General features: G+C 40.1%; 1 protein-coding gene across 1 annotated transcript in view; it reads left to right on the top strand.

Moving 5' to 3' along the window:
* The window catches only part of LOC117299251 (1-phosphatidylinositol 4,5-bisphosphate phosphodiesterase beta-1-like), a 105,125-nt gene that overhangs the window by 19,594 nt on the left and 60,105 nt on the right, over positions 1-25,426 (top strand). The window contains exons 3-4 of the mRNA XM_033782733.1: positions 5,941-6,009; positions 18,253-18,393. Of these exons, the coding sequence (XP_033638624.1) occupies positions 5,941-6,009; positions 18,253-18,393 (210 nt within the window). The remainder of the gene's footprint in view (positions 1-5,940; positions 6,010-18,252; positions 18,394-25,426) is intronic.

Genomic DNA, 25,426 nt, shown 5'->3' with positions numbered 1-25,426 from the left:
AAACAATACTGCACAGTTCTTATAGCGCTTTGTCACACTTGTCTCATTATTTTTTTTAACGAGGTATATGGAGCTAGGCTTGACATATAAGACCCATTTATTTACATAGCACCATGTACACAGTTTACCTTGTGCTGTGGTACAATTTGCAGCAGACCGTACCAAGTGTACTGGATTCTTTGTGTGCGTTAGATGAGTGGCTTTATGTCCACTCCGAAGGATGAAGCAAAAGGCCCTAATGGTGAAGTGTCTTGCTTAAAGACACATGTGTCACGACTGGAACTGGAACCCACACTCTTCATTAGAAACACCAGAGCTTGAGTCCAGTGCACCTGACTGCTCCTGCAGCCACAACACGCCATTTGAAATGCCTAACATTTCCTGTATGCTATGCACAAAGCATTGAAGTATGTTATGCCACACCTACTCCTTATTGTGTAATCAATCAGCGCCACAGATTGTCACTGTACAAATTGACCAATGTTGAGGACCTTATCCCTTGTCTCCTCCATGGCTTCTTCAGTTTACCTCTCTCTTTAAAGCACTTTAGGGCCTTAGAGAATGGCTCTAATGTACTCTCTACATCAGCTAGTCTTGATACAAGACGTTGTTATTCACTATCACTCAACTATCGCAATCCCCCTCGCTCCGCTTTTCCGAGCCGCGCGCACATTACTATCGAACGATAGTAGGTGCTGTTGGAAAACTTCCAGACTACCCAACGAAACAACACTAAACAAATTCTGCGGGATCACGCCTTACAGAAACGCCCTCTATGGATGGAATAGTCACCATGTGTGTAGCGTTGAGTGAATGAGGCCTACACATGTACATGTATATGGTATAGAGGTTGACCGACTTAACAAGATCGTCTTGCACCAAGACTATACATCACCATGTGTGTGACTCAAAATGAAACTGTTGTGGCATGTCTTGAGAAATAGGCTGATAGATGGAAGGTTCTCATCATGAATGAATAAGAACAAAGCTGAATCTTGGTAACAAACTGAATACCTATTTGAAAGAGGCAGCCTGAATACACGCATCATACTTTTCATGTGGTTTTATCATTCCAAGATCCTGAGAGAGAATACATTATGGACAATTCTACAGTTACTCAAGTAACATCAAAATAGGTATAAAAAATCTGACACTTGATGATTTTCCTTAAGTTCTTTTTTGACAAAGCTGATATTGGACTTCACATTGTGAGATTTGATATTGTAGAACCTTGCAGATGCAATAATTATATAATATGGTTTTATCAAGTACCCCAAAAACATTAAATACAAAAAATATAAAAAACTCAGGTAGCAGTAGTCATTGAAAGAAAAAATCTTTTTGAAGGTGTTTCCCTTAAAATGGATCTTGAACTTAACCAAAGAAATTGATGGGTTCAACAGGATCAGCGCCATCTGTCTGTGTTCTGATAATATACACATTTACATTGTATACCTGTTATCAATGCTACTAGTCAAAGCCTAAACATAAGGGTGTGGCAGTAGTTGTTAGTAGCTTCTTGTGAGAAACACACCCTTTGACAAAGAATGACATCATTGCCAATTGAGGGAACCCTACCCACACAGTCACAGGAAAGATGCTCCACCCAACACCCAACCTATAACACTACATGCACTAAAGAATTGACCATGGAGGATGGCCTCCCTACCATGGACAGTGCAGAATCAATACCTCTAATCACCAACCTCTGGAGGTTTTACATGACCACTGCTATTGATGAAACGTTCAGCAGGTTGCACCTTTAATTAAATCTACATGGAAGTAAAATTTCTGACTTTGTTTTTTCTGAATTCTGACTTTTTTTGTCTGCCTGGTGAAAAAAACTGTGTGTTTAAATTTGCATGTAAAGAAATTGAGTGCTCTTTTATGTAAAATTTCTTTGCCACCTAGAAGCTCCTTGAAATTTGTAACTCCTGGGGTTACCAAAAGGTGGAACACTGTACAACTTTTGTAAGAATTTGGATCCGTTTTAGACCTCTTTGTCTGCATTAATGACTCTCACCGCTGATTTCAATTAAACCAGAGGAGGGGAATTTACTCTTGCAAGTTCACTTTAAAGGCACTGGAACAGTTTGGTTATTGTGAAAGAACAGTATTTCCACTTGGTGTGTCCCAACAATGCATAAAATAAGAAATCTGTGCAAATTTAGACTCAATTGGTCATCGAAGTTGCAGAGAATAATGAATGAAAAAAACACCTTTGTTGCACAAAATGTGTTTGCTTCAGCCGCAAATACAATTATTTTGAGTAATAACCAATTTCCTAAAATCTAAAATGTGCGTATAGACCACGAAACTCAGTGACAGTGATCCTTTCTTACTAAAGACTATCATAATACATGATTTAATTGCTAAAATGTCAAGGAACAATGGAAGGTCTTTATATGCTCTGCCCAATGCCATCAATTAACGACATTATTGAGTTGATTATTCAGAAGCTACTATTACTAATTGAAGTGCAAGGGCATGTTATTAAACCCTATAGTAGGATTGTTGTTGTGTGCCTTCACATTAGTGGAAAACATTAGTGAAAGCATGGTAATCCAATACGGGAAGCGATGCTGAATTAGCGCTAACTGCTAGCTTGCCCTTGAAGATCGCACACGTGCAACATTTGTCACGCTTGCCGATCTTTCATTCGATGACTTTCTTTGCTAATGAATGGGAACAACCTGTGGAATCGGCAGCTAATGATAACATTTGTATTGATTTTATTTGTGGTATTTTATTCCCCAAATTAATTCACAACGATTTTTTTTGTTTATTGTAACATTACTGTCTGCAGATGTGGACTGCTGTCTTTACACGCACTACTCATCAAGTTGAGCACCATTCTTACTATACCTTCCTTCTGAAAATGATCAGATCAGACCAGACCCATATTAGACCAAACAGATTAGAAATTGGTTGTTTACACCACTGACTCTTGTTTATGTCCATCACATCTCTCTACCAATATTCACATTGTGTTCTCTCTAGAATAAATTTGCTCTAAGTTTCTGGCGTGTTGTGGCTGAGCAGCTAAGAGCACCAGACTCAAGCTCTGGTGTTTCTGATCAGCAGAGGGTGGGTTGCAGTCATGGTCATGGCACTTGTGTCCTTGATTAAAGACACTGGACACTATTGGTAAATGTCAAAGACCAGTCTTCCCACTTAGTGTATCTCAACATATACATAAAATAACAAACCTGTGAAAATTTGAGCTCAATTGGACTTCGAAGTTGTGAGATAATATTGAAAGAAAAAACACCCTTGTCACACGAAGTTGTGAGCTTTCAGATGCTTGATTTCGAGACCTCAAATTCTAAGTCTGAGTTCTCAAAATCAAATTCATGGAAAATTACTTCTTTCTCGAAAAATGTGTTACTTCAGAGGGAGATGTTTTTTACTAACAACATCTCCCCATTACTCGTTACCAAGTCAGGTTTTATGCTTAAAATTATTTTGAGTAATTACCAATAGTGTCCACTGCCTTTCAGACACTTTACGATAATTGCTACTCCTTTGCATAGGACATTAAGCCGTAGGTCCCACGTACTCTTACTAAGGAAGAGTAGGGGGTTGACTCCTGTGTTTCTGGTTGACATACACGTCAAGCACCTTTGTGTACAGGTTTTCCAGGCTTGTGAGCTACAGTGATTAAGTTCACTTTATGAAGCATCCTTGGTTTCATTACCAGAAATATATAGTAATACTGAATGATAGTAAGTTCTACTCAATCTTACTTTGGTATTTTAGAAACACACTTTTCTGTTACTAAGTAGTTACCTTTAACGCCTACGAGTACAGCACTACTGTAGAATTTACTGGCTCTTTTAGCCAAATGTTTACACACTGTTTATCAATGAGCAAGTAACACATCATCGCTCATGCCTCATACTTTACAGAGGCAACAAAGGTGATTGTCTCCGTGCCCCATGGTCATCGCCTTGGTGCCCTTGAAATGCTCCGATAAAAATTACAATTTCCTCATTACATGTAGGTGCCCCTTTACAAAAGAGAAAAAATGCCCTGTGGCCTTGCCCTTGAAAAAGAAAAGCATACAGGCCTGTACCAGAAACTGAAACCTTGTGCACAAAACTGCATTCTTTTAGTTTTCCTTATCTACATTGTTTATGCAATATTCATAAGGTTTCACAATTCAAGAGCCTTACATTTAAAATTACCATAAATATTCATTGCAACTTTGAAATAGTGTCAATATTAGTTTTCACAAATTGAGACACAGATTCTTTTATGAACTTACACTGTGGCGTGCACTTATCTTCATTTTCACAAAGTGTGACACACACACACGCACATAATTTTGTAATATTTGGAATGTGACAATGTGAATACCTTGTCTGATTTTTTTTCTACCTTTTGTGCATTTGTCTAAAACAAGTTTACAATTATTATAAAAATCGTAGCTACATGGGAACTCCACTGCAGAAAATGGAAAAATACAATGACTTTATATCCTGGCTACATTAAGTATGATGTAGGTGTAGGAACACACTTTGGAAACAAAGACAATTGCATTAGTTATAAATATATTTGATTTAATATTAATCAACTTGTGTAGTTTCCAACTACACGAAGCTTACTACTTTGTGTTTTGCTTTTTCTGTTGAAATTACCAACTGGATTAGTGCAAAACATATTGAAGCATAAAATGGACTACGTGTAAAAAGAAAAAAAGAAGAAAAAAAAAGAGAACAATGAAAAGATAATATAATGTAAATCAGCACTGCTGGGTGCCTACTGCCCTTTCTCAAGGGCAAAATACTGATTGCATTTGTGATGAAGAAACATGTTTGTAATGATAATCGTGATGGAGGTGTGGATTACATTGTAGGTTAGAGGAAGGTGTGGGTTTTTTGTTGTAGACAGCTTTAGCTTATTGGCACAAATAATGAAGGATATGCCACTTAAATACACTGGACACTATTGGTAATTGTAAGAGACCAGTCTTCTCACGTGGTGTATCTCAACATGTGCATAAAATAACAAACCTGTGAAAATTTGAGCTCGATTGGTGGTCGACGTTGCGAGATGTTAATAAAACCAAAACCCAAAGTTGTGTGCTTTCAGATGCTTGATTTTGAGACCCCAACTTCTAATTCTGAGTTCTCAAAATCAAATTCGTGGAAAATTCTCCAAAACTACATTACTTCAGAGGGAGCCGTTTCTCACAATGATTTAAACATTCAATCAACCTCCCCCCGTTACTCATTACAAAGTAAGGTTTTATGCTTAAAATTATTTTGAGTATTTACCAAATGTGTCCACTGCCTTTAAAACTTTTTACATCACTGCCAATAATCCATCTTTAAAAAAATTATTTCTTCCTTCTTTTGACTGGTGTATCATTAGTAATATTACACTGTTTGTGATTTCGTTGTCCAAAGTATTTTTTGTAAATTGTTGTTTTGTGTTGTGTGCTTTCCTATGTGGTTATGTTTTCTTCAATCCCTTTAGACAGATTCATCATTGGTAATCGATGTTTGTACTTGTGTTGTCCTAGAGTTTTATGTAAATGGTTGTTTTGTTTTGAGGCTTTCGTTTATGCCTGATCTGTTGTCTGATTAATGTATGTTTTTCAGCACATGGTCTCTCCAAAGCCTTCCAGCCATTTTGAATATTCAGAATACTAATGACTTGTGTTTAATTTCCGTACTAGTGCCATAGGTTTTTCATAATAACATTCATGAAAATATTAATTGCCTCTCGGAGACCAAAAATTAGATTAAAAAAACCCGTTGTCCTGATGTTTTTTGTGTGTGTGTGACTGTGTGTGTCCTGCCTCTGGTGTTGGTGATTTGGCGGCACTCTTTTACCTCGAAAAATCCAGCAGTAATAAGCATCAGAAGTCAGATGTCTTGAGGCCATTTAATTCTAATCATTGAAATTTTCTTATTTGTTTTTTGATTGCTCCAGGACACAGACTGCCTTGAGCTGACCAGTCTGCGAGATGCAAGATTCGGAAAATATGCAAATGTCCCCAAGGTATGTATGAATTCTTAACTGGAATGCCTGTCACGATAGTCTGCTGTTTCATGCTTGTAGACTTTTCAATTTGATTAGAAACAATGAATGGGTACCGTAAACAAATTTGTTCTTGTACGGTTTTTCAGTGGTGCTACTAAAACAGTTAATTTGGACCCTGCCCCACTTGTGTTTCTCTTTGATTATTTCATTAGCACAAATAATGAATGTTTGTTAGTGCAGTGCTAAGAATGTTTTCATGAGCTGAGGTATGGAATGTTCCACTCGTCGTCGAGGCAAAGCCCAGTTGAAAGGAACATTAATTTGTTATCTTTCTCTCACGGCGTTGTTGTACAAATGCAAAACCCGGCATTGTACAAATGCAAAACGTTCATTATTCGTTGATTCTACATGTAACATCCAAGTAGCTTTTTTTAATCGAGTGGAGGTTAAAAACGACTATCAGGGCTCGAATTTGGGTGAAACAAAGATCAAAGGGCTCGAAGCTGGACCAGAAGTATTTTAACAAGACAATAGTGTGTTCCACTCGTGAAGCCCAATTGAATGGAAATATTTTCTCCCAGCTATGCACATATGCAAAACGTACAATCAGGACTCTAATTTGGGGGGTAAAATCCACGAGACTGAAGGGCTGGAAACTAAAAAGGTTAGCTGGAAATTAATTTGAACAAACACTGAGAGAAGATTTATAGCATTTGTGTTTTGAATTGAATTGAATTGAATTGAATGGTTTATTCGTCAAGTATATAAAAATACATGAAATTTACAATCCTATTGTACAGCAACAATTGTTGTACCACAATACCACAGAAAACAATAACCTTAATAAAAAACCCATAGGATTAAAAAAAAACCTCATATTGCCCATAACACCATTTTTGTTATGGGCAAGTTCTTCACCACTTAGCAGATTAGTAAGATATTTATCAGACTGAATGACACAGGACCGCCAGACTTCATAAGTTGACTGGCCAAATATTAAAAACCACTGGCCTTGGGCCTTCAGTCCAGTGTAAAACTCAAGCCCCATACAAGATTGTATTCTAGCATCCACTGATGGCAGTTTGTACCACTCAGTGTACCTTCAAATGTTGTGCACAAATACCCTGATAATGTCAGGCATAAATGTGGAAATTGTGAGGTTAGCCATACTGATGTGATCAAAGCGTGATGGGTCAATGCATGCGTACAATCGTTTGTATATGATAGAGCCTCGTAATTTAATTTTGTACTAGACGTTTTATTTTTGGGCAAATTGCTTGATAATTGACAGAAGCTTTTTATTTTAGGAACTAACTGAAGCAGATTTGACTTTGAGTTGTACTCACAGTTGGGGCGGGGTTGGGGTGGGTGTGTGGAGCTATGAATAACCCAATAATTGCGGTCATAATATGGGTGCAACTTCCTGGGTTAGAGTGGCTGAAATGGAGTGTACTGCCTGTTATTGTTTAATACTGGGTATAAGTTGACCTACTTTAGATTTGTATGTCTGGTATAGACCCATAGAGCTATATTTCTTATTATATAGCTCCCTGTTTTCTTTTCAATCACTGATGGGGTTTTTGAGTTTATTGACGGGTGAGTACACACTTGTACATGTATAAGCCAGGATTTAGGAAAAGTGTGTCCAGATTTACTAGAAATTGGTCACTTGCGGTGCATTTGAGTGACAGATAAAACAGGGTGTCCAAAAGACACACACATATATACTTCTGGCTAACACTATGCATGTACATGTATGTGATAAAAAATTGGATTGAAACTTCATATCTTCAACTTTTAAGATAAAGCTAAAACAAATGGTAATTATTACCACATACGACACGGAAACACTTTGGTTTGATCAACAGAGTGGCCTGAGCAGCCTTTTATTTGTTTATGCTGCAATGAGCTAAGCCATAACAAAATGCTTGTATTTTATAGAACTAAACCAGATCTCCGGCAGTTGCCTGCCATCCGCAAGATCTTCTAAAATGTGTTTAATGCAAACCAATAAAGCTGAACTGATTCCCGGTAGTTGCATCACCCGCGAAATCAAAAGTAACAAATAAAGCAATTAAAGCCAAACTGATTTCCGGCAGTTGCATAAATCCGCGAAATCAAAAGTAATAAACAAAGCAATTAAAGCCAAACTGATTTCCGCGAAATCAATAACAGTAAATCAACCAATAGCAAAACTGACCTCCGGCCGTAGCTAAATCCGCGAGGTCGCCAAAACTACTACTGCATACAGGTTTCCGGACGAGGCTGTACCGCGAAACCAAAAGCGTTAAAATAAAAGGTTTGCAAAGGAACTTGAAATTAAAGCAAATATAGCACAGTTAAATAAACAGCACATATTCCCCGGTTGTTGGCAAATTAAGACAAAGCGACTAAAATATGTTTCATCCCGTCAACGCAGAATACCATAGTTATAATAATCATAATACATTTAACAAAGACCCCAAAGTAGCAAATTATAACAGCTGAATGAATATACCTGAGGACTATTGAGGTGTAAACAATGAAATACCGCCTGCGGGACCAACCTGAGAAGAGCGAAAAACTTCAAAAAACCCAAAGGGAAAAAGAAGGAAATTCTCTTACTGGCTCCTGAGATTTATGGCAGCCGAGTGTAAAAACTCCAGGATGGTCCTCATAAAATCAAATAAGCAACTTACAACGAAACGATAGCAATTTAGCCATTACTAAAATTGTAGCTCAAAACGAATTTTAGAAACCGATACCAAATTTTTTAAGAAGGCGGTAGAATGGGGATGGCGGTGGGAATTCGAAAATTGATGACTGAAAAATTGTCAACTCAACTCAAAGGCTGCTCAGACAAAAGTGATCAAGCCAGCACAGACCGGCTATCAAGGAATGCAAGGCACCGTCCAAGGGGGTCAATTGGCCGAAAGGCGAGGCAATAAACCAAATGCCCGGTCCAGACTGGTGACAGATTGAGCACACAGGTCCCGCGACAAGCCCGCCTGACTGTCTAGCGGTAATAAAATATTTGAAGCACAAAGTTTTGGCCTCAAATTGATTATTACCACATACGACACGGAAACACTTTGGTTTGATCAACAGAGTGGCCTGAGCAGCCTTTTATTTGTTTATGCTGCAATGAGCTAAGCCATAACAAAATGCTTGTATTTTATAGAACTAAACCAGATCTCCGGCAGTTGCCTGCCATCCGCAAGATCTTCTAAAATGTGTTTAATGCAAACCAATAAAGCTGAACTGATTCCCGGTAGTTGCATCACCCGCGAAATCAAAAGTAACAAATAAAGCAATTAAAGCCAAACTGATTTCCGGCAGTTGCATAAATCCGCGAAATCAAAAGTAATAAACAAAGCAATTAAAGCCAAACTGATTTCCGCGAAATCAATAACAGTAAATCAACCAATAGCAAAACTGACCTCCGGCCGTAGCTAAATCCGCGAGGTCGCCAAAACTACTACTGCATACAGGTTTCCGGACGAGGCTGTACCGCGAAACCAAAAGCGTTAAAATAAAAGGTTTGCAAAGGAACTTGAAATTAAAGCAAATATAGCACAGTTAAATAAACAGCACATATTCCCCGGTTGTTGGCAAATTAAGACAAAGCGACTAAAATATGTTTCATCCCGTCAACGCAGAATACCATAGTTATAATAATCATAATACATTTAACAAAGACCCCAAAGTAGCAAATTATAACAGCTGAATGAATATACCTGAGGACTATTGAGGTGTAAACAATGAAATACCGCCACACGGTCATCGAGATGACCGCCGCCAAAATAGCCTCAAGATTAATTCAGTTGGGTATAACTTTTATGGAAATAAAGTGCGAAGTGCATCATTAAAATTAGAAACCAAGAAATGACAAGCTGTGTCAGAAAGGTGGATGCCGTCGTGGATAAATAAGTCACGATTCGACCACACTATTTGAGGATGGTTAATCAAACCACCGGGCGAGGACCTAAACAGACCACCCACATTACGATTGATGGCCCGTCTCGCCCTCTCAACCTTGTTTTGTTTGATCGCCCCAGTATAGGCAACTCGTGGTAAAATTTCGGACCAGAAAATTATGGCGTGCGGCAAAAGTTCTCTGGTGCCCGACAGCAACCGATGGATGTCATGCAACATGCATTTCTTTGGCACCTTGCCGAGGTCATTTGATCCCACATGAATAATGATGGCGTCCGGATTGGAGTTTTCGCGAGACCACGTGTGTTGCAGAAAATCTCCAAACTGCTCAATGTGGAGTCCCCGCCTCCCGAACCATTGCACCTTCAAGCCGGGTATGAGTGTAGCATCCCTCACAGCTATGCGGGATGCCCAATGTACAAAAGAGTCGCCAATAACCCACACCAAAGGCTCACCGTGGTGTGGGGTTGCTCATAAAGGAAACAGAATGAAAGAAAACAAATTAAAATGGGGTTGTAATACTAAAATCAAATCCAAACAAAAGCATTAACAAAATTATTAACAAAATAAAACTGAGCAGGGGCAGGCTTTTTACAAAATAAAGCCGGGGTCAATACGAATGTAGCGGCTATAGGCGTTGGACTTCCAACGCCCCATAGCTTGAATATCCGCCTCGGGAATACCTGACATTGCTGCAGAGGTGGCTGCCCCAATACGAAATGAATGCGAGGAAAAACGCATGTCACCAAGACCAACAAAATCCAGAGAACGCTGAAGAACCGCAGTGAATTGGGAGCGTGTGACTGGGTCCCCATTGAAGTGTGAAAAGAAGCTTGAGCAATGCGGACGCAGAACGCTCAAAAACTGCGCCGCAGCTCGAACAGGGCAAAGCGCAAAATCGCCCCGTGAACACTCGGGAATCGTAATGAAGCAACCCCGACCATACTGATCGGTTTTTGAAAACCTAACATTGAGCACCACAACCCGCCCAGTGGGCGCAACCTGCAAGGAAACATCTGAATGCCTCAGGGGAGAAACCACATGCTTAGACTTGGCAGTATATTCGCCAACACGTAAAAACCCAAAGAAAGCGAACAGAAATGCCGCTCTAAAGAGCTGTGCTTCAAACTGGTTAGTGCAAATGGAATCCAAAGCAGGCACAATGCGTCGCAAAATACTGAAAGTAATGGGACGGCGTAAGTCACGGCGACTGTCTAGCCGCCTACTACCCTCTAACAGACGCTTAACAATAAAATGTTTGGTTATGTCGGGCGACCCAGCCAAACGCAAAGACGAAGCAATACCTGAAACATAAGACGCAATGGTGGTAGAAGCATACCCGTTAATTGACAAAAATGCAATAAATTGAACAAGTGATTGTAAAGATGAGAAAAGGGGATCACCAAAGCCATGCAGTGTGCAAAATTCCTGGTAAAGGTTCCAGGCCCGTCGATAAAGCGAGTGGGTACGAGGTGCCAACGAATGTTGCAGCAATTCTTGCACTTCTAGCTGAAGGCGCTCCACAGGTTGCCTGGCAAGGGGGTCATAACGGGGTCTGCCCCGGGTGCCAACCGGCGAAAACGGTCCATCTGGAAACGGGAAAGAGCATCAGCAATAGAATTATCAACCCCCGGGACATGACGAGCCTTGAAGTGGTATCCAACTCAAGACAACGCAAAACCAAGAAACGAACCAACTTCATTATCTTTGCACAATGTGAGGTTTGACGATTAATAATCGCTACTACCGCTTCGTTGTCACACCAAAAAATTACTCTCTTTCCCTGCAAATGTTGCCCCCACAAGCGTAGGGCCAGGGTAACTGGGAACAGTTCTAGAAATGCAATCGACAATTTAGATGCCTTTATTGAACATGGCCAACGGCCCTGAGACCAACTTCCATCAAAAAACGCACCAAAGCCTAATTCTGCAGATGCATCGGTGAACAAATGTAAACTACTGCTAGAAGACCAAACAGCAGACGGAAATACTACTGTACCATTAAAGCGTGACAAAAACTGCTGCCAAGCAAGCAAATCCTCACGCGCTCCAGATGAAATACGGATGCGGTGGTGGGGAATACTTACACCACGAGTCAAATCAAACAAACGCCTCAAAAACGCTCTACCCGGACGCACCGCCTTACAAACAAAATTCAAACTACCTAAAACTGACTGAAGTTCCCGGAGTGTAACCTTCTTTTTGCTAATGACATTAGAAAGTTTGGCCTGCAGTGCAACAATCTTGCCCGGAGGCACTTGAATCTCCTGCGCCACAGTGTCAATGTCCAATCCAAGAAAAGACAATTTAGTTGTGGGCCCCTCGCTTTTTTCCTCCGCCAAAGGCACCCCAAACTCCTTAGCAACAACTCGAAAGGATTGCATGACTCGCAAACACTCCTGTGTGTTTTGCTTCCCCGCAAAAAGGAAATCATCTAGATAGTGCATGATACACTGAGAAGCAGACACTTTACGAGCACTGTATTCCAGGAAGGTACTGAAACGCTCAAATGTAGCACATGAAATGGAACACCCCATAGGCATACATTTATCAAAATAATAACGGCCCTCAATGGTAAAACCCAGCAAATCGAAATCAATAGGGTGAACAGGAAGTAAACGAAATGCTGATTTAATGTCAGCCTTGGCCATAAGGGCCTCGGGACCTAAACTGGTTACCATAGCAACAGCATCATCAAAGCTAGCATAATGTACCGAAGCTGCACTTGGGTCAATGTGATCGTTAACCGAATTACCCAACGGTGAAGACAAGTTATGAATTAGACGAAATTCCCCAGGTGCTTGCTTCGGTACTAAACCAATTGGGGAACAACGCAAATTGGGTAGCGGGGGTGTTGAAAAAGGACCAGCCACCCGGCCCAATTGAAGTTCGCGGTCAATTTTTTGACGCACAATTGGCAAATTGCCACGAACAGAAACCAAATTCCGAGCTGCAGAAGCAGTCCGGGGACCTGTATAACCAAGCCTAAAGCCAACGGAAAAACCCTGAAAAAGAACTTGCGCATCATGCCTATTGGGATACGACTGCAAAAATGGGCGCATCTTACTGAGCAGAATTGGGGTTTGCGCTAACTGCAGGCCCGCGGGTGCGAGAACCTCGGCAATTACTGGCTGGGTGACCGACGGAGGAGCAGATTGCGCATTTGTGGGTGTAACGACAGGCTGGACGAAAACACTGGCCACGGTTGAAATCGTGACAGGTGCTAGATCCAGGCTCCCGTTGCGTTGCCCGGCGGGACCCGAAACTACTGGGACTGTGGTCTTGCTGCCGAAATGAGCCTCGACTCCCGAAGGAACGAACATTTTGGGGCTGCCCCGGCGCACCAACCAACATGAGCCAAAGCTCCGCATCAATGGTAGCCCATGAACGAGATGGCACACGAGCCTGCCTAAGCCTGAAATTGACGTCGTAGTCACGCCAGCCAAAGCCAGTACGACGAAATGCCACTGATCGAACAATGTCAGCATACTTCAAAAGATGCCGTGCTTGACCAGGATGACGCTGCAGAAAAATGGAAGCAAAAATCAAAAATGCCGATGTCCATTGCTCAATGGACGTGATCCGTTGGGTCTGCTTATGCGGCCGCAGTTGCCAAGCCGGTGACTCGTGCGTCCCAACCATGAACACGCAGTCATTTTCGGAATGACGAGCAGGTCGCAAAAGGGACCCGAACTCCACAAACTCGCCCTTCCAAATTTTTTCTTGCAACGCTAAGGGCATGGTGGCCCCAAGATCGTCACAGACGCTGTGCAGTGGCGCGCTATCCAGCCCAGCAAGCGACGCGCTAACGGAACTTACAATTATTGGTGTATTGAAAGACTCACCGTTTGTTGTCGGCGGCACGACTGCCCCATGCACCGTCACTGCCGTTGGTGGAACCGTAACCGTCGATGGAGGTACCCCATCCGCCATGACATTCCCTCCACAAGCTGGTGTCGTCGACCGGGCCGTCGTCGTGGGCGGCGGTGGTGCCGAAGCAGCGGCATTGGAAGCCGATGTTGGCAAAACACCAGCCGCGGGAGTAGCGGTTGTCCTGGTGGCCGATGAGCGGGTAGCAGGCCGTCCCCTTCGGCGCTTAGTCGCGGCTGTCTCCGTAACTGCTGCAGGGGCAGCTGGCCGCTTACTCGAACGAGGCATAATCGAGATGAGTGTCCGAAAGGGTCCACCAAAACAAGGACACAGTAATATACGCTAAAAAACTCCAGCAAGAACACCGAGTCCAAACAATGAGCAAACCGAAACGGAGCAAGGAACAAATTGCTGATAACAAGAAAACTAATTCAAAAGTTCGACAAAAGTATGACCACACGGTACAAGCGTTTAAAATGCTGAAAAGCAAGAACACTAGAAATTCGAAAATTGATGACTGAAAAATTGTCAACTCAACTCAAAGGCTGCTCAGACAAAAGTGATCAAGCCAGCACAGACCGGCTATCAAGGAATGCAAGGCACCGTCCAAGGGGGTCAATTGGCCGAAAGGCGAGGCAATAAACCAAATGCCCGGTCCAGACTGGTGACAGATTGAGCACACAGGTCCCGCGACAAGCCCGCCTGACTGTCTAGCGGTAATAAAATATTTGAAGCACAAAGTTTTGGCCTCAAATTGATTATCAGAAATTTTTAAATTATTTTTAGCCTGAAAGATGACCGATTATTAAGTTGGTACCAGAGTCCCAAAGTATACAATTATTTATGTCTGATTTTACTTTCCATATCTGGTATCTAGACTCATTCAAAAGCAAGTATGCCAAAATTAATATTTATTTCCTGAAAACATTCCAGGAATAAATCAAGGGCTCAACTTTTGGGGACAAATTTACGCGACCAGAAGTTAAATACGAAAATAAAATACCGCCACATTTTGATTTTTCACCCGCTTTAATTTGAACAAGCACTCAGAGAAGATTTATGTCATTTGTAGTATGGATAAGTATTCTTTAATACTCAACCGAATTGAAAGCGATTTGTTAGACTGAAAGTCAACATTTGAACAAAAGCACAAGACTGCCAGACTTGTCCAGTCATGGGTATACAGGCCCGGTGCTTTATGCACTTGCCTCGTTCCAATGTACATCTGATGTGTACAGTTGGCAATGAGCAAATGTTGAGGCAATGAGCAAATGTTGAGGAAATGTTCAGTTTTACATGCTTCAAAAAGAAAACTCTAAATCAGATGAGGACCGGATGGCGTCCTCCACTAGGGACAGTAAGTTTCTACAAAAGGATAATACAATATTTTTAAAACTCTGCAAAATCAGACGCTTCTTGGTGTATGGTAAGAACTACATGTACATGTATACAGAAATGTCAGTTTCAAGGAGTTTATGAAAGAAGACGATGGAAAGAACAGTTTTCTCCAGGAAAAAATAAATATTGAACCCTGGCATTTCAAATAAAAACTACTTGATTTCATCACACTTGTTAGGACATTTTCAATGTTAGGATGATTAGTGTAAGTATTAATTGTATACCAATCAAATAACTGTCAGCTGTGTCCAGAACTTGGAAGCAGTAGCTTTCCCAAATAAAACCTATGTGTCATTAAATAGCACAGACAAAGTTATTCAGGAATGGAATCTTATCTCAACGAAAAACATTTTTGCCACTATACTTGTTGTAGAAAGATATGTGTAGTTAAGGAGTGCCAGACTGAGAGAGAAATTTGAAAAGATGTGATGTACATGTAGCCTTCTTCCCTCATTAACTGATAACTGTTTATCACCTCCAAACGCGTCTCTTTTCCCCTACTTGTTATACATGTACTTCTCATTTGGCCTTAAAGGCACTGGACAATAATTGTAATTGGTCAAAATAGTATCAAAACTTACTTGGTACAAGCAGTAGATGTTGATAGTATAAACCATTATGAGAAACAGCTCCCTTCAAAGTATTTGTACTCTTGAGAAAGAGGTAATTTCTTACTCAAATATTAAAGACTTCAGGCCTAGAGCCTTGTAAAGGTATCTAAATAAAAGCACACAAATGTGTACAACAAGTTTTTTCTCTTCCCTTATTCTCTTGCAACTTCGATGACCAAGTTGGGTCAAAATTTCCACAGATTTGTTATGTTAAACATTTGGATACACTAAGTGGGAATACTGGTCTTTGACGACTACCAAACAGGTCCAGTGCCTTTAACAAGCTGGCTAATTAGCTCTCACTAATCTAAGCCCGTCCACACACCTCCCTAGTGTTTCAATTACAGCGATGGTTCTATGAACACATCTAGCATTATATCATCAATCCTTATTCCTCCTGTATTCATAAAGGCCTCCCAGGTATCATTTAGTGGCTGTTGTCAAGACAACTGGTAGTTAAGGTTTTTTTTGTCCTCTTTTTATTAAATATCTTGTCGTTTAGGTGTTTGAGGCCTTGGATTACAAGTGTGCAGTATTTGCCTCGCTGACAAAAAGTCCTTCCTTGAAGGCACTCGACACTAATTACTCAAGTCAAAATATATTTTAGCATAAAAACTTACTACCTAATGATCAACGGAGAGCTGTTGATAGTATAACACAGTGTGAGAAACAACTCCCTCTGGAGAAACGTAGCTTTTGAGAAAGAGGTAATTTCTCACTGAAATACTTGAATCTGAAAAAGACTCCAGGCCTGTGAAGCCATTAATTCAGGCATCTGAAAGCACACACAACTGTGAAACAAGGGTGTTTTTTTCCTTTCATTATTGTCTTGCAACTTCGATGACGAATCAAGCCCAAATTTTCACAGGTTTGTTATTTTATGCATATGTTGGGATACACCAAGTGAAAATACTGAGTTTTTGACAATTACCAAACGTGTTCACTGGACAGTCCCTTTAATATGGAAAGTGCTGGCAGTGCCATTGCAGGTTTGATTAACTTCTGTTATAGAGTAGATACACTTCACTCATCTGTATGCTTCAGTTTGTATCAGCCACCATTCTTGCAAAAATAATAGAAGAGCTTTTAAAACTCTCAAAAGAAAACCCTCAAAGCATGTATATTACATGTTCTGTGTGATTGCGCTTTGTGTAATTTATCATGTAACACACACCCATGTGTATTCATGAGCATGTCTTTGCATTGAAACTGAGGACTTAAACAGAAGGAATCCGGTTGATTTGACAGAGCACGGTCATCTTCACTATGCTTTTCATGTACAAAACCAATATGGACGTTGCCAAAAAAAACAGGAGAGCATAAAGAAGTCATATGTTAACCTGGTTTAAACATGGGTGTGAACAAGGAAGAAACCAATGCCTCACTTCTATTTGGGGAGCTTTGTTTTGCTTTTTGTAAGTTGAAAGATAAACAGAAAGCCCGAAGTGATTACACGCAGGAAATTAATCCATAATAGGAATACACTGTGAGAAATGTTACTGACAGTTAGGCTTCTCATATTCAAATTTGGGGCATAAAAACTGATATCTTTTTACATAAACACGTTACTCTAGAGTGAAATGTTTCTCAAAATGCTTTATACTATAGAAACCTGCTGGAGGCTTCTAACCAAACGTTTGTATTGCCCTTAATTTTAAGAGCGATTACCAAATGTTATCTTCCCTTTATTCTTTAAAAGACACTGGACACTATTGGTAATTGTCAAAGACCAGTCTTTTCAGTTGCTGTATCTCAACATTTGCATAAAATAACAAGCCTGTGAAAATTTGAGCTCAATCGATCAACAAAGTTGCGAGATGGTAATGAAAGAAAAAAGAAAAAACACCCTTGTCAAACGAAGTTGTGTGCTTTCAGATGCTGGATTTCGAGACCTCATATTCTAAATCTGAGGTCTCAAAATCAAATTTGTGGAAAATTACTTCTTTCTCGAAAACGATGTTACTTCAGAGGGAGCCGTTTCTCACAGTGTTTTATACTATCAACAGCTCCCCATTACATGTTACCAGTAAGGTTTTATGCTAATAATTATTTTGAGTAATTACCAATAGTGTCTACTGCCTTTAAATGAAACTGGTGTGGTACCTGCTGTTAATTATTCAATATCATAGGCAGAACTAGACTCTTGACACCACTTCATTAGAAAGTAATTACCTTCAAAATTATTGAAAACAATTCAATCTATCATTCTGCTGGTACAGACTACAAATAAAACAATGTAACACTTTCATAACTATAAATTTTAAAATTAAATTCAGTGCAATGTAAGTTTAAAAATTCCTTTTGTTTATACTTAATTTTGTGTATCTATTACTTTTGGTTTGACAGGTTGGGAATACATGAGTAACACTTATAATAAATTTAGACTCCTTGTTGGTTTAAAAGTGTATTATTTCAGATTGTTTCTTCATCTGCTCAATTAGTGTTTCTCTCCTTTTTATCTTTGACAGGATGGGAAGATGCGAGAAACATGCATTATGGGATCGCCAGACATTCCTCTGGAAGATAAAACGTTAACCATTGTCCATGGACCAGATATGGTCAACAACAGTACTCTTAATTTCTGCTCAAACAGCGACAAACTAACACAGGTAAGGCAGAGTTCCCTTCAATTGTGTCTTTATTGCTGATAGCTGTATTTCAGATAAAAAGGTAGTTCTCATGACTTCTATTGTGTCGGTGCAAAAAATTATCTAAATTTTTGCAAAAAGTTGTATCTTGCACACAAAGTTTCCCTGCAAAACATTGTATCTCCGCACATACTTGTTTTGTGTGTACATCTGGGCTATATAAATTGAGAGATACCTTTGTAACGGAAGTGCTACTTTTAGTTTTATACAACTTTTTTGCACTGATGTGATGATATGAAGTTTATGAAATTATAAAAGCTCTCAAGTTTAATCCATTTATGTTGCTTTCTCTTTGAATAATTCACACAAAAATATTTGAAGAAACTGCTCTTTTTCTTCATTTAAAATACAAAATAAACTAATAGATTTACTTTTTGACTCGAGCCAAGAGCAAAATTGACTAGAGTTGGTTTTAAACCTGCTACTCAATTTGTAACCAGCCATTCAAATGAGGAAGTGCTCACCATTGGACACCTTATTCGTCGTAATTCCCACTCACTTTCTTCCTTACATTTAAAAAATCTCTGAATTGATACGTGACAAATTCCTTTCTTTTCTCTTGAATATGTCAAAGGCCCACCTTTTTACAACATATTCAGAAATAATTAGAATATATTAAGAAATAATCGTTGTCTTTTAAAATTTAGAATCCTGAATATTTGAGTTATCACCCTCTCCAGCAACTTTTACCACCTCTGTGTGCAGATAACACGTCATGAATAAATACTCTGCCTAAATGAGTGTGTACAGACTATTAATTCTTGTCAATAAAAGATCTCTTGCTGGTCCTAATTCCTACGCTGTCAGGGCTGTCAGTGTTTTATGAGTGCGTCATAAAGGGGCTATCAATGCGTCATCATTGTTCTACAATGTGTTTTCATTTTGCTCAGCGGCTAGTTGGCAATTAATCAGACATCGCCCCGGAAATTCCGGAATTAATCGGCTGTTGTCAGGAAAAGATGTTGCTGTTGGACCAATAATATTTTGTTGTTATTTTCTGGAGGCAGCTTTTCATCTTGAGAATAGGACTACTGGGACAAATTGTTTGTCAGACAATGTGTACTTAACCTTATTGACAATGTTTCCAATGTGTTACATATGTTTGCAAGCACGCATTGATATTATACACACTGTAGGGTTTGCCCTTAACCTGTTTAGTGACTAACCAGCAGGACCAGTATAAGCTTATCATATCACTAGTCTGTCAGCTTTTTTTCACTCGCCCATATTTCTAATGAAATAGACAGTATTGAATAACCCCTTTGCTGCTATGAAAGTCGCCATCTTTTAGGTCAAACCATATGCGCGTCTAAACGCTTACATCAAAGAAACACGCAGCAAGCAATGTTCCCGGTTTGATTTCTACGACACACGCACACACACACGCACCCACTCGCAGACGCCATCTTGTAGTGCAGATATTTGAACGGGGAGGTCATATTCAATACGGTCTATTTGGGATGTTTTTGAACACTGAACTAGCCAGCCGGACGACTTGGAGTGAATGTTGAATGGTTTTCAGGTGTTTTAACTGGCATTTTGCCACCAGACCACTGTTAAGGAAGAATGATTGACGGACTCTAGCATTCAACTTTTTAGTGTTAGAAGTTTATAGACTTAGGGTATTTTGTTCTATTTGTAATGCCATTTGTTTTGTGTGTTCAAAGTGAATTACACAAACTTTTATTGTACGTACTAATAAAAAGGTTGAGCTTCTAAAAATAACTTTATAGCACCTGACACAACACTCGTGCTTTGATTATACAGAGAACATGTACATGTAAATTGACAAAAAGCAATAAAAAAGCAGGGTAGATGTATCAATCGTTGTGGTTACCCACTCATAAAACACAGCGTTTGAACTACCTCTAGCTACTGGGCAACCTCGGTGGCCTAGTTGGTGAGACATCTGCACTTGAATGGCAAAGGTCGTGGGTTCGAATCCCACCGGAGTTAAATGCCTGTGAAGTTTTGTTCACAGAACCGGGGAAAGTACCTACTGAGTATACAATGCTTACACACATTGGCGTATGGGTAAAACTAAATAATAACATTTATTTAAACTTGTAATAATGGGACAATCTTTAACCGTAACTTGTCCGAGTAACTTGAATCAGAAATCAAAGATGAATGAAGTATTCATAATTTTTGTAGACACACTTGACATTATGTGTTGTGACAAAGCAATCTAGCGCACCAGAATCAAACACTGGTGTTTCTTATCAGCAGAGTGTGGGCTTGGATAACTGCTCCCTGGTTACCTATCCAAACCAGGAACTCCAACAGAGTCCACGCCTTTAAACATGGCTCTCAAGACCCACCTTTTCCCCTAGTCTTAGCTGGTCGCCAGCATCTTTGTTCTGTCTTTTCCTTCTTTCTGCAGTGCCTTGTATCATTTGGCAAATTGGCTCTTTTTAAATAATTATTATTGAATAAATTTTTGTGAAATAAAAGTTAGCAGGAAAACCACTTCCCAGATGGTACCTGTGGGATGATGCTTTGGCCAGTAATCCTATTCTGCTAAGCAAACTTGGTTGTGGTTAGCAAGTTTTTGTGCGTAAGAAATTTTATAACAACGGGACCTCTTGACATCACTTGTTTCCTGAAGCAAAAACTTAGCATAACTGTAAAAGGAGACATTTTTATAGTGCACAATGCAGGAGCCTCTATTTGCAACATAAAACATAATGATTTTAAAGCTATTTGTTAGAAAAATAGAGATAAGAATAATACTAATAATAACAATTTGTTTTTAATGTGCCAATTCCAGACAAAGCTGTTCAAAGGCGCATGACAATGTACAATCAAAATAGTAAACCCATTAAAAAACCACATTACACATTATGACTAAGGGAGAGGATCAAATCTATGAAGTAACAATAAAAATATACATTAAAATGCAGAGAACAACCAAGAAAATTTTAAAAAAGAGACAGCCAAAATTAAAAGCTCAAAATAAATGAGTCTTTAAATGTCCCTTTGAAAGTCTGAAGAGAGTCAGCTTGGCGAATATAAAGAGGGAAGTCATTCCATAATGAAGGAGCAATGAACTAGAAAGGCTCTTTGACCATAAAATGTACGCTGCATCAGTAGCCGTTGGCCAGCAGAATGGCGAGGACGAACAAGAATAAGGGATTTGAGACGCCTGAAGATAATCTTGTTATTATTAAAGTCCTAAGACTTTAGTACTCCCGAATAGGTTGGTAGTGTTTCTAAGCATTTTTTCAGAGAGTAGCCAAGATAAACACCTCGCTTAAAAGAACAAAGCATTCAGTGTGGTAAGGTCAAAATTGGGGCTGTGGCTGTGGCTGTGGCTGTTGCTAAGGATGTTGCTATGGACTCTAATTTCTTAACACATGGTCACTTGATGATCAAGCCAAAGGCGCTTAGTACGAACCGGTCTTTGCAAGTTTTCTGCTTGAAAATGAACAGTATTGTGTTACCTTGGTGAGCTGAAAGATCTTTTGAATGGGCACATCCAACCATCCCAGGGGAATGAATGAGCTACACTTATCCAGAATCGATGCAGTTTCTTCGAATATGATGTTGGCATTGTTGTCATTTCTTGAGGCAGCCGACTCTCCTCCTGTTGCCATCACAACAGGTTTGAGACGCAACGAGGGGGAGCAACAAAGAGATCAACAGCTACTCTTGTTTTCCTCGTCCCTCTGAGATTTTCCCTCCAGCCTCTCAGGTGTTCATGCTCCAATTCCGCAAAAATGATGGAGAATTTCTGGCTGTTGGGGGTTGTCGGTCGGGATGGTTGATGGTTGTTTTGTGGTAGATGTCAGACAACCAGCAGCAGCTTAGATGTCCGAACCAATTTCCTTGAGTGGTATGAAATTGATCCTTTCATGTTGTGCCATCTCATTTTCTCACTCTGGTCTGGTCTAGTGGTTTCACTCCCCCGTCTTGTGTGACACTTGTTTCTAAAACTCGTTGAGTGGGATTGCTGTCAAGGAAAGCTCCCACTCACAGTGAGCTTAATATCCACTTTCCCAAGCTCTGGGCAATCTTAAGCATCTTCTTAAGTAACATTTTTACACGTCGTCATTGTTGGAAGTTCATCTTGAGGGACATGACTTGGGGAAAATATAGCAAAAAGAGCAATGATGAAGGTTTTGGTGAACAGTTTTAAATTCTTTGATTGAAGATTTGAAAAGGGGTAATTTTGATTACGGGAAAAAATGAAAGCACTGGGTGTTTTTCTCCTTTAACATCAAGTAAAGTGAACACAAACTATGGAAGGTGGCTTTGGCATTCAGTCCAATTTATTACTCTAAAATAAAGTCTAAGAGGCGTCAAGTTTGACATAATACATATTGACCCTTTGTCTGACATGGTGTTACACACTGGGCCACATGAAATATGTGTCATGGGGGAAAAACAAGGCATTCCAAAGGCCCAAGTGACAAGAATAAAAAGGTATTCTGACACATGCCTGAGGTAAGTTGTTTACAAGAGGGTAATGTACTTATGTCTCGGTGGCACTGTAGATGATGGTGAGAAGAGAGGAGAAAACAATCCTCGTTGTCTCTGTCTCCCGCAGGAGGACCCTGGACTCTCTGGATACTGGAAGAGGGAGTGAGTCAACCTCACACTACTCGGGAGATTTGAAACTCTTAATTCCTGATCACAAAGTATAGAAAAACAAACATTCATGCCTCCCCCCCACCTTTCCCTCCCATTCACTCTTGGTGTTACCTGTTAATCATACTGCGGCTGCTGCAGGGCGCTCTCACAAAGTACGGTGATAGCTTATTGCCGAGTGTTTGCATCGATTCAGGGTATGCTTATTTGATAAGTGTGAAAGGTATACTACGAGTTACTGATTTGTGCTGTCAGTATAATATACATGCAAGGGGAAAATAGCATGAAGTGTAAACTCAGATGTAATATTAGATTTCCTGAGGATACCACGGGACTCCGCCTGTAGAGAGATTCACCTACAAACTTCAGTGTAACTAGATAACAATAATCATGGCCTGCGGGATTTTTTTCTGAGGTATTGTCAGCTTTTTTGTAGGTTGTGGAAAGATAGATAAATTGGCTTGATGGAATTAAACATTCAGGGGAATCTAATGAAATTTCCTCTTCTCGGTTGAAAGCTGTTAAACATGTTGGACATTGTACTCTATCTGTGTGTGCTTTTTGACTGACGCAATCCAGACAAATATTTTGAGCAGCTCTACGTGCAACTCCGGTTAATAAACTTACAGAACAGATAGTCGTCGGTCAGTCACAGAACACTGCATAAACAAAATTTAATTTCCGTGTGAAGAGAAAGTTATGGAAAAGCATTCCGGCCAACACGCAGCATTATTCTACAGGGCTCAACATTAAGACTGGATCATGGACCCGAGGCCAGTGATTTCAGTGTTGGGCCAGTAAGCTCAAGACAGGACAAGTCCAGTGGTCTTATTTATTCTCAATTCAACATCTTTGCCTCCCAAAAGAATGATGTTCAAATGTTGAGTTTGAGTCTCAGAAATATCTTTCAATTCTGCCGAGTATCACCCATGAAACAGAAGAGATCAATCTTTTTGTAATTTTTGTTCAACTCAAACAGTTAAAAGTTGGTAAAACCGTGTTCTCATTTTGATCCTAGTCTCTTTTCATTTTGATTCTGGTAAACAAAATCCAGGTCCAGTGTGGAATTTCCCCCGAATTTAAAGCCCTGCTCCAGAGATGCCAAGTCCAGAGGCCAGCTATGCGTGAGATTTTTCAAAGCTCACCACCAAAATGCATCAAAAACCTCCTCAGAATAATTAAAACTCACATGAGGTACACAGGAGATGTCGATGGTTAATGTGGAGGTACGATTGTGTCAGATAATTTCCTTCCAAAATAAAAAAAAATCAACTAAAAATGATGTCCAAAATCCTCCGCTCACTTTGTGTCTTCGCTAGTGGAGCGCATTTCACGAATTTGCTAAACGAATCGGGAAAACTCTGCGCAATAAGCATTTTGCGCTCCGCCGAATTTTAGCTGAACCTGCTGGGAGAGCAAAAGCGTGCGCAATCTGCAAATTTGAGCTCTGTTTGTACGGCAGCTCAAGTTGATGATTCTGATAAACTGCGTGCAATCTGAAGATTGTGCAAACATTGTAGATTGCGTTTTTTGTACACACGAGCGCGATTTGGCAATGTATTGTCGTTCATTTTTATTTTTTTTCCCGGTCTTGCCCCAATATGCGTGAGAAAATGTTTGCTGTGTGAGTGTGAGAGCGTGAGACAGAGCCCAAATGCGTGAGTCTCATGGCTAATGCGTGAGACTTGGTAGGTCTGCTGCTCTACTGTTTTGTTTTCCTTAAATTTTTCTGAAGTTATGCTAGTAGGCACTATGACCAGGAGTTTTGAATGAAAAATTCTCAATCCATTCAGTTTATTTGTCCATGTATTAGTTTTTAATGTAATGATCTTGATAGCTAAAAAATAATTATCTGCCGGAATTTCAACCACCCCCAACTGTTTCCTCTGAACTCCCCTGCCTCCAAGCTTATCACAGGTGGGGTGAGGGATGATGGATGGACTATCCTCCTCCAGAGCTGACTATGTGGTCTAAGACATCAATTAATCAACAATTCCAAAGATAAGAAACCTCGGCAGTGACGGAAGGATGAAACCGCAAGACATGTCGCGTCTTGTAAAAAAAAAAACGTTGAGGGGGACAGTGTCAATGGAGGACAGCTTTGTTATTATGAGCCTGAGACGTCTCGATTTTGAAAAGATGAATCTTGCCAAGGGGGAGAATTTCTTGGAGAGTGTCTTAGAACCCCCCACCCCCACCCTCGAAGATGCTATTATCTGTCCATTGTCTGCGGTAACGTCATGGCTGTATCCTTCACAGATTTCATTTCATTATTAAACCCTCCAGGGTGGATTGTGAACATAGGATTACCGTGAAGTAGACATGTACGCAACTTCTCTCCTAAAGCGTGTTTATTATTATTTCCATCTTAGACGTCCCTAGCTGGCAAGGCTGTATATTACTA

The sequence above is a fragment of the Asterias rubens genome, chromosome 1 (genome assembly GCF_902459465.1).
Source record: "Asterias rubens chromosome 1, eAstRub1.3, whole genome shotgun sequence".
Lineage (NCBI taxonomy): Eukaryota > Metazoa > Echinodermata > Asteroidea > Forcipulatida > Asteriidae > Asterias > Asterias rubens.
Note: the sequence above shows the minus strand (reverse complement) of the source record. Positions and strands in the feature narration are given on the sequence as shown.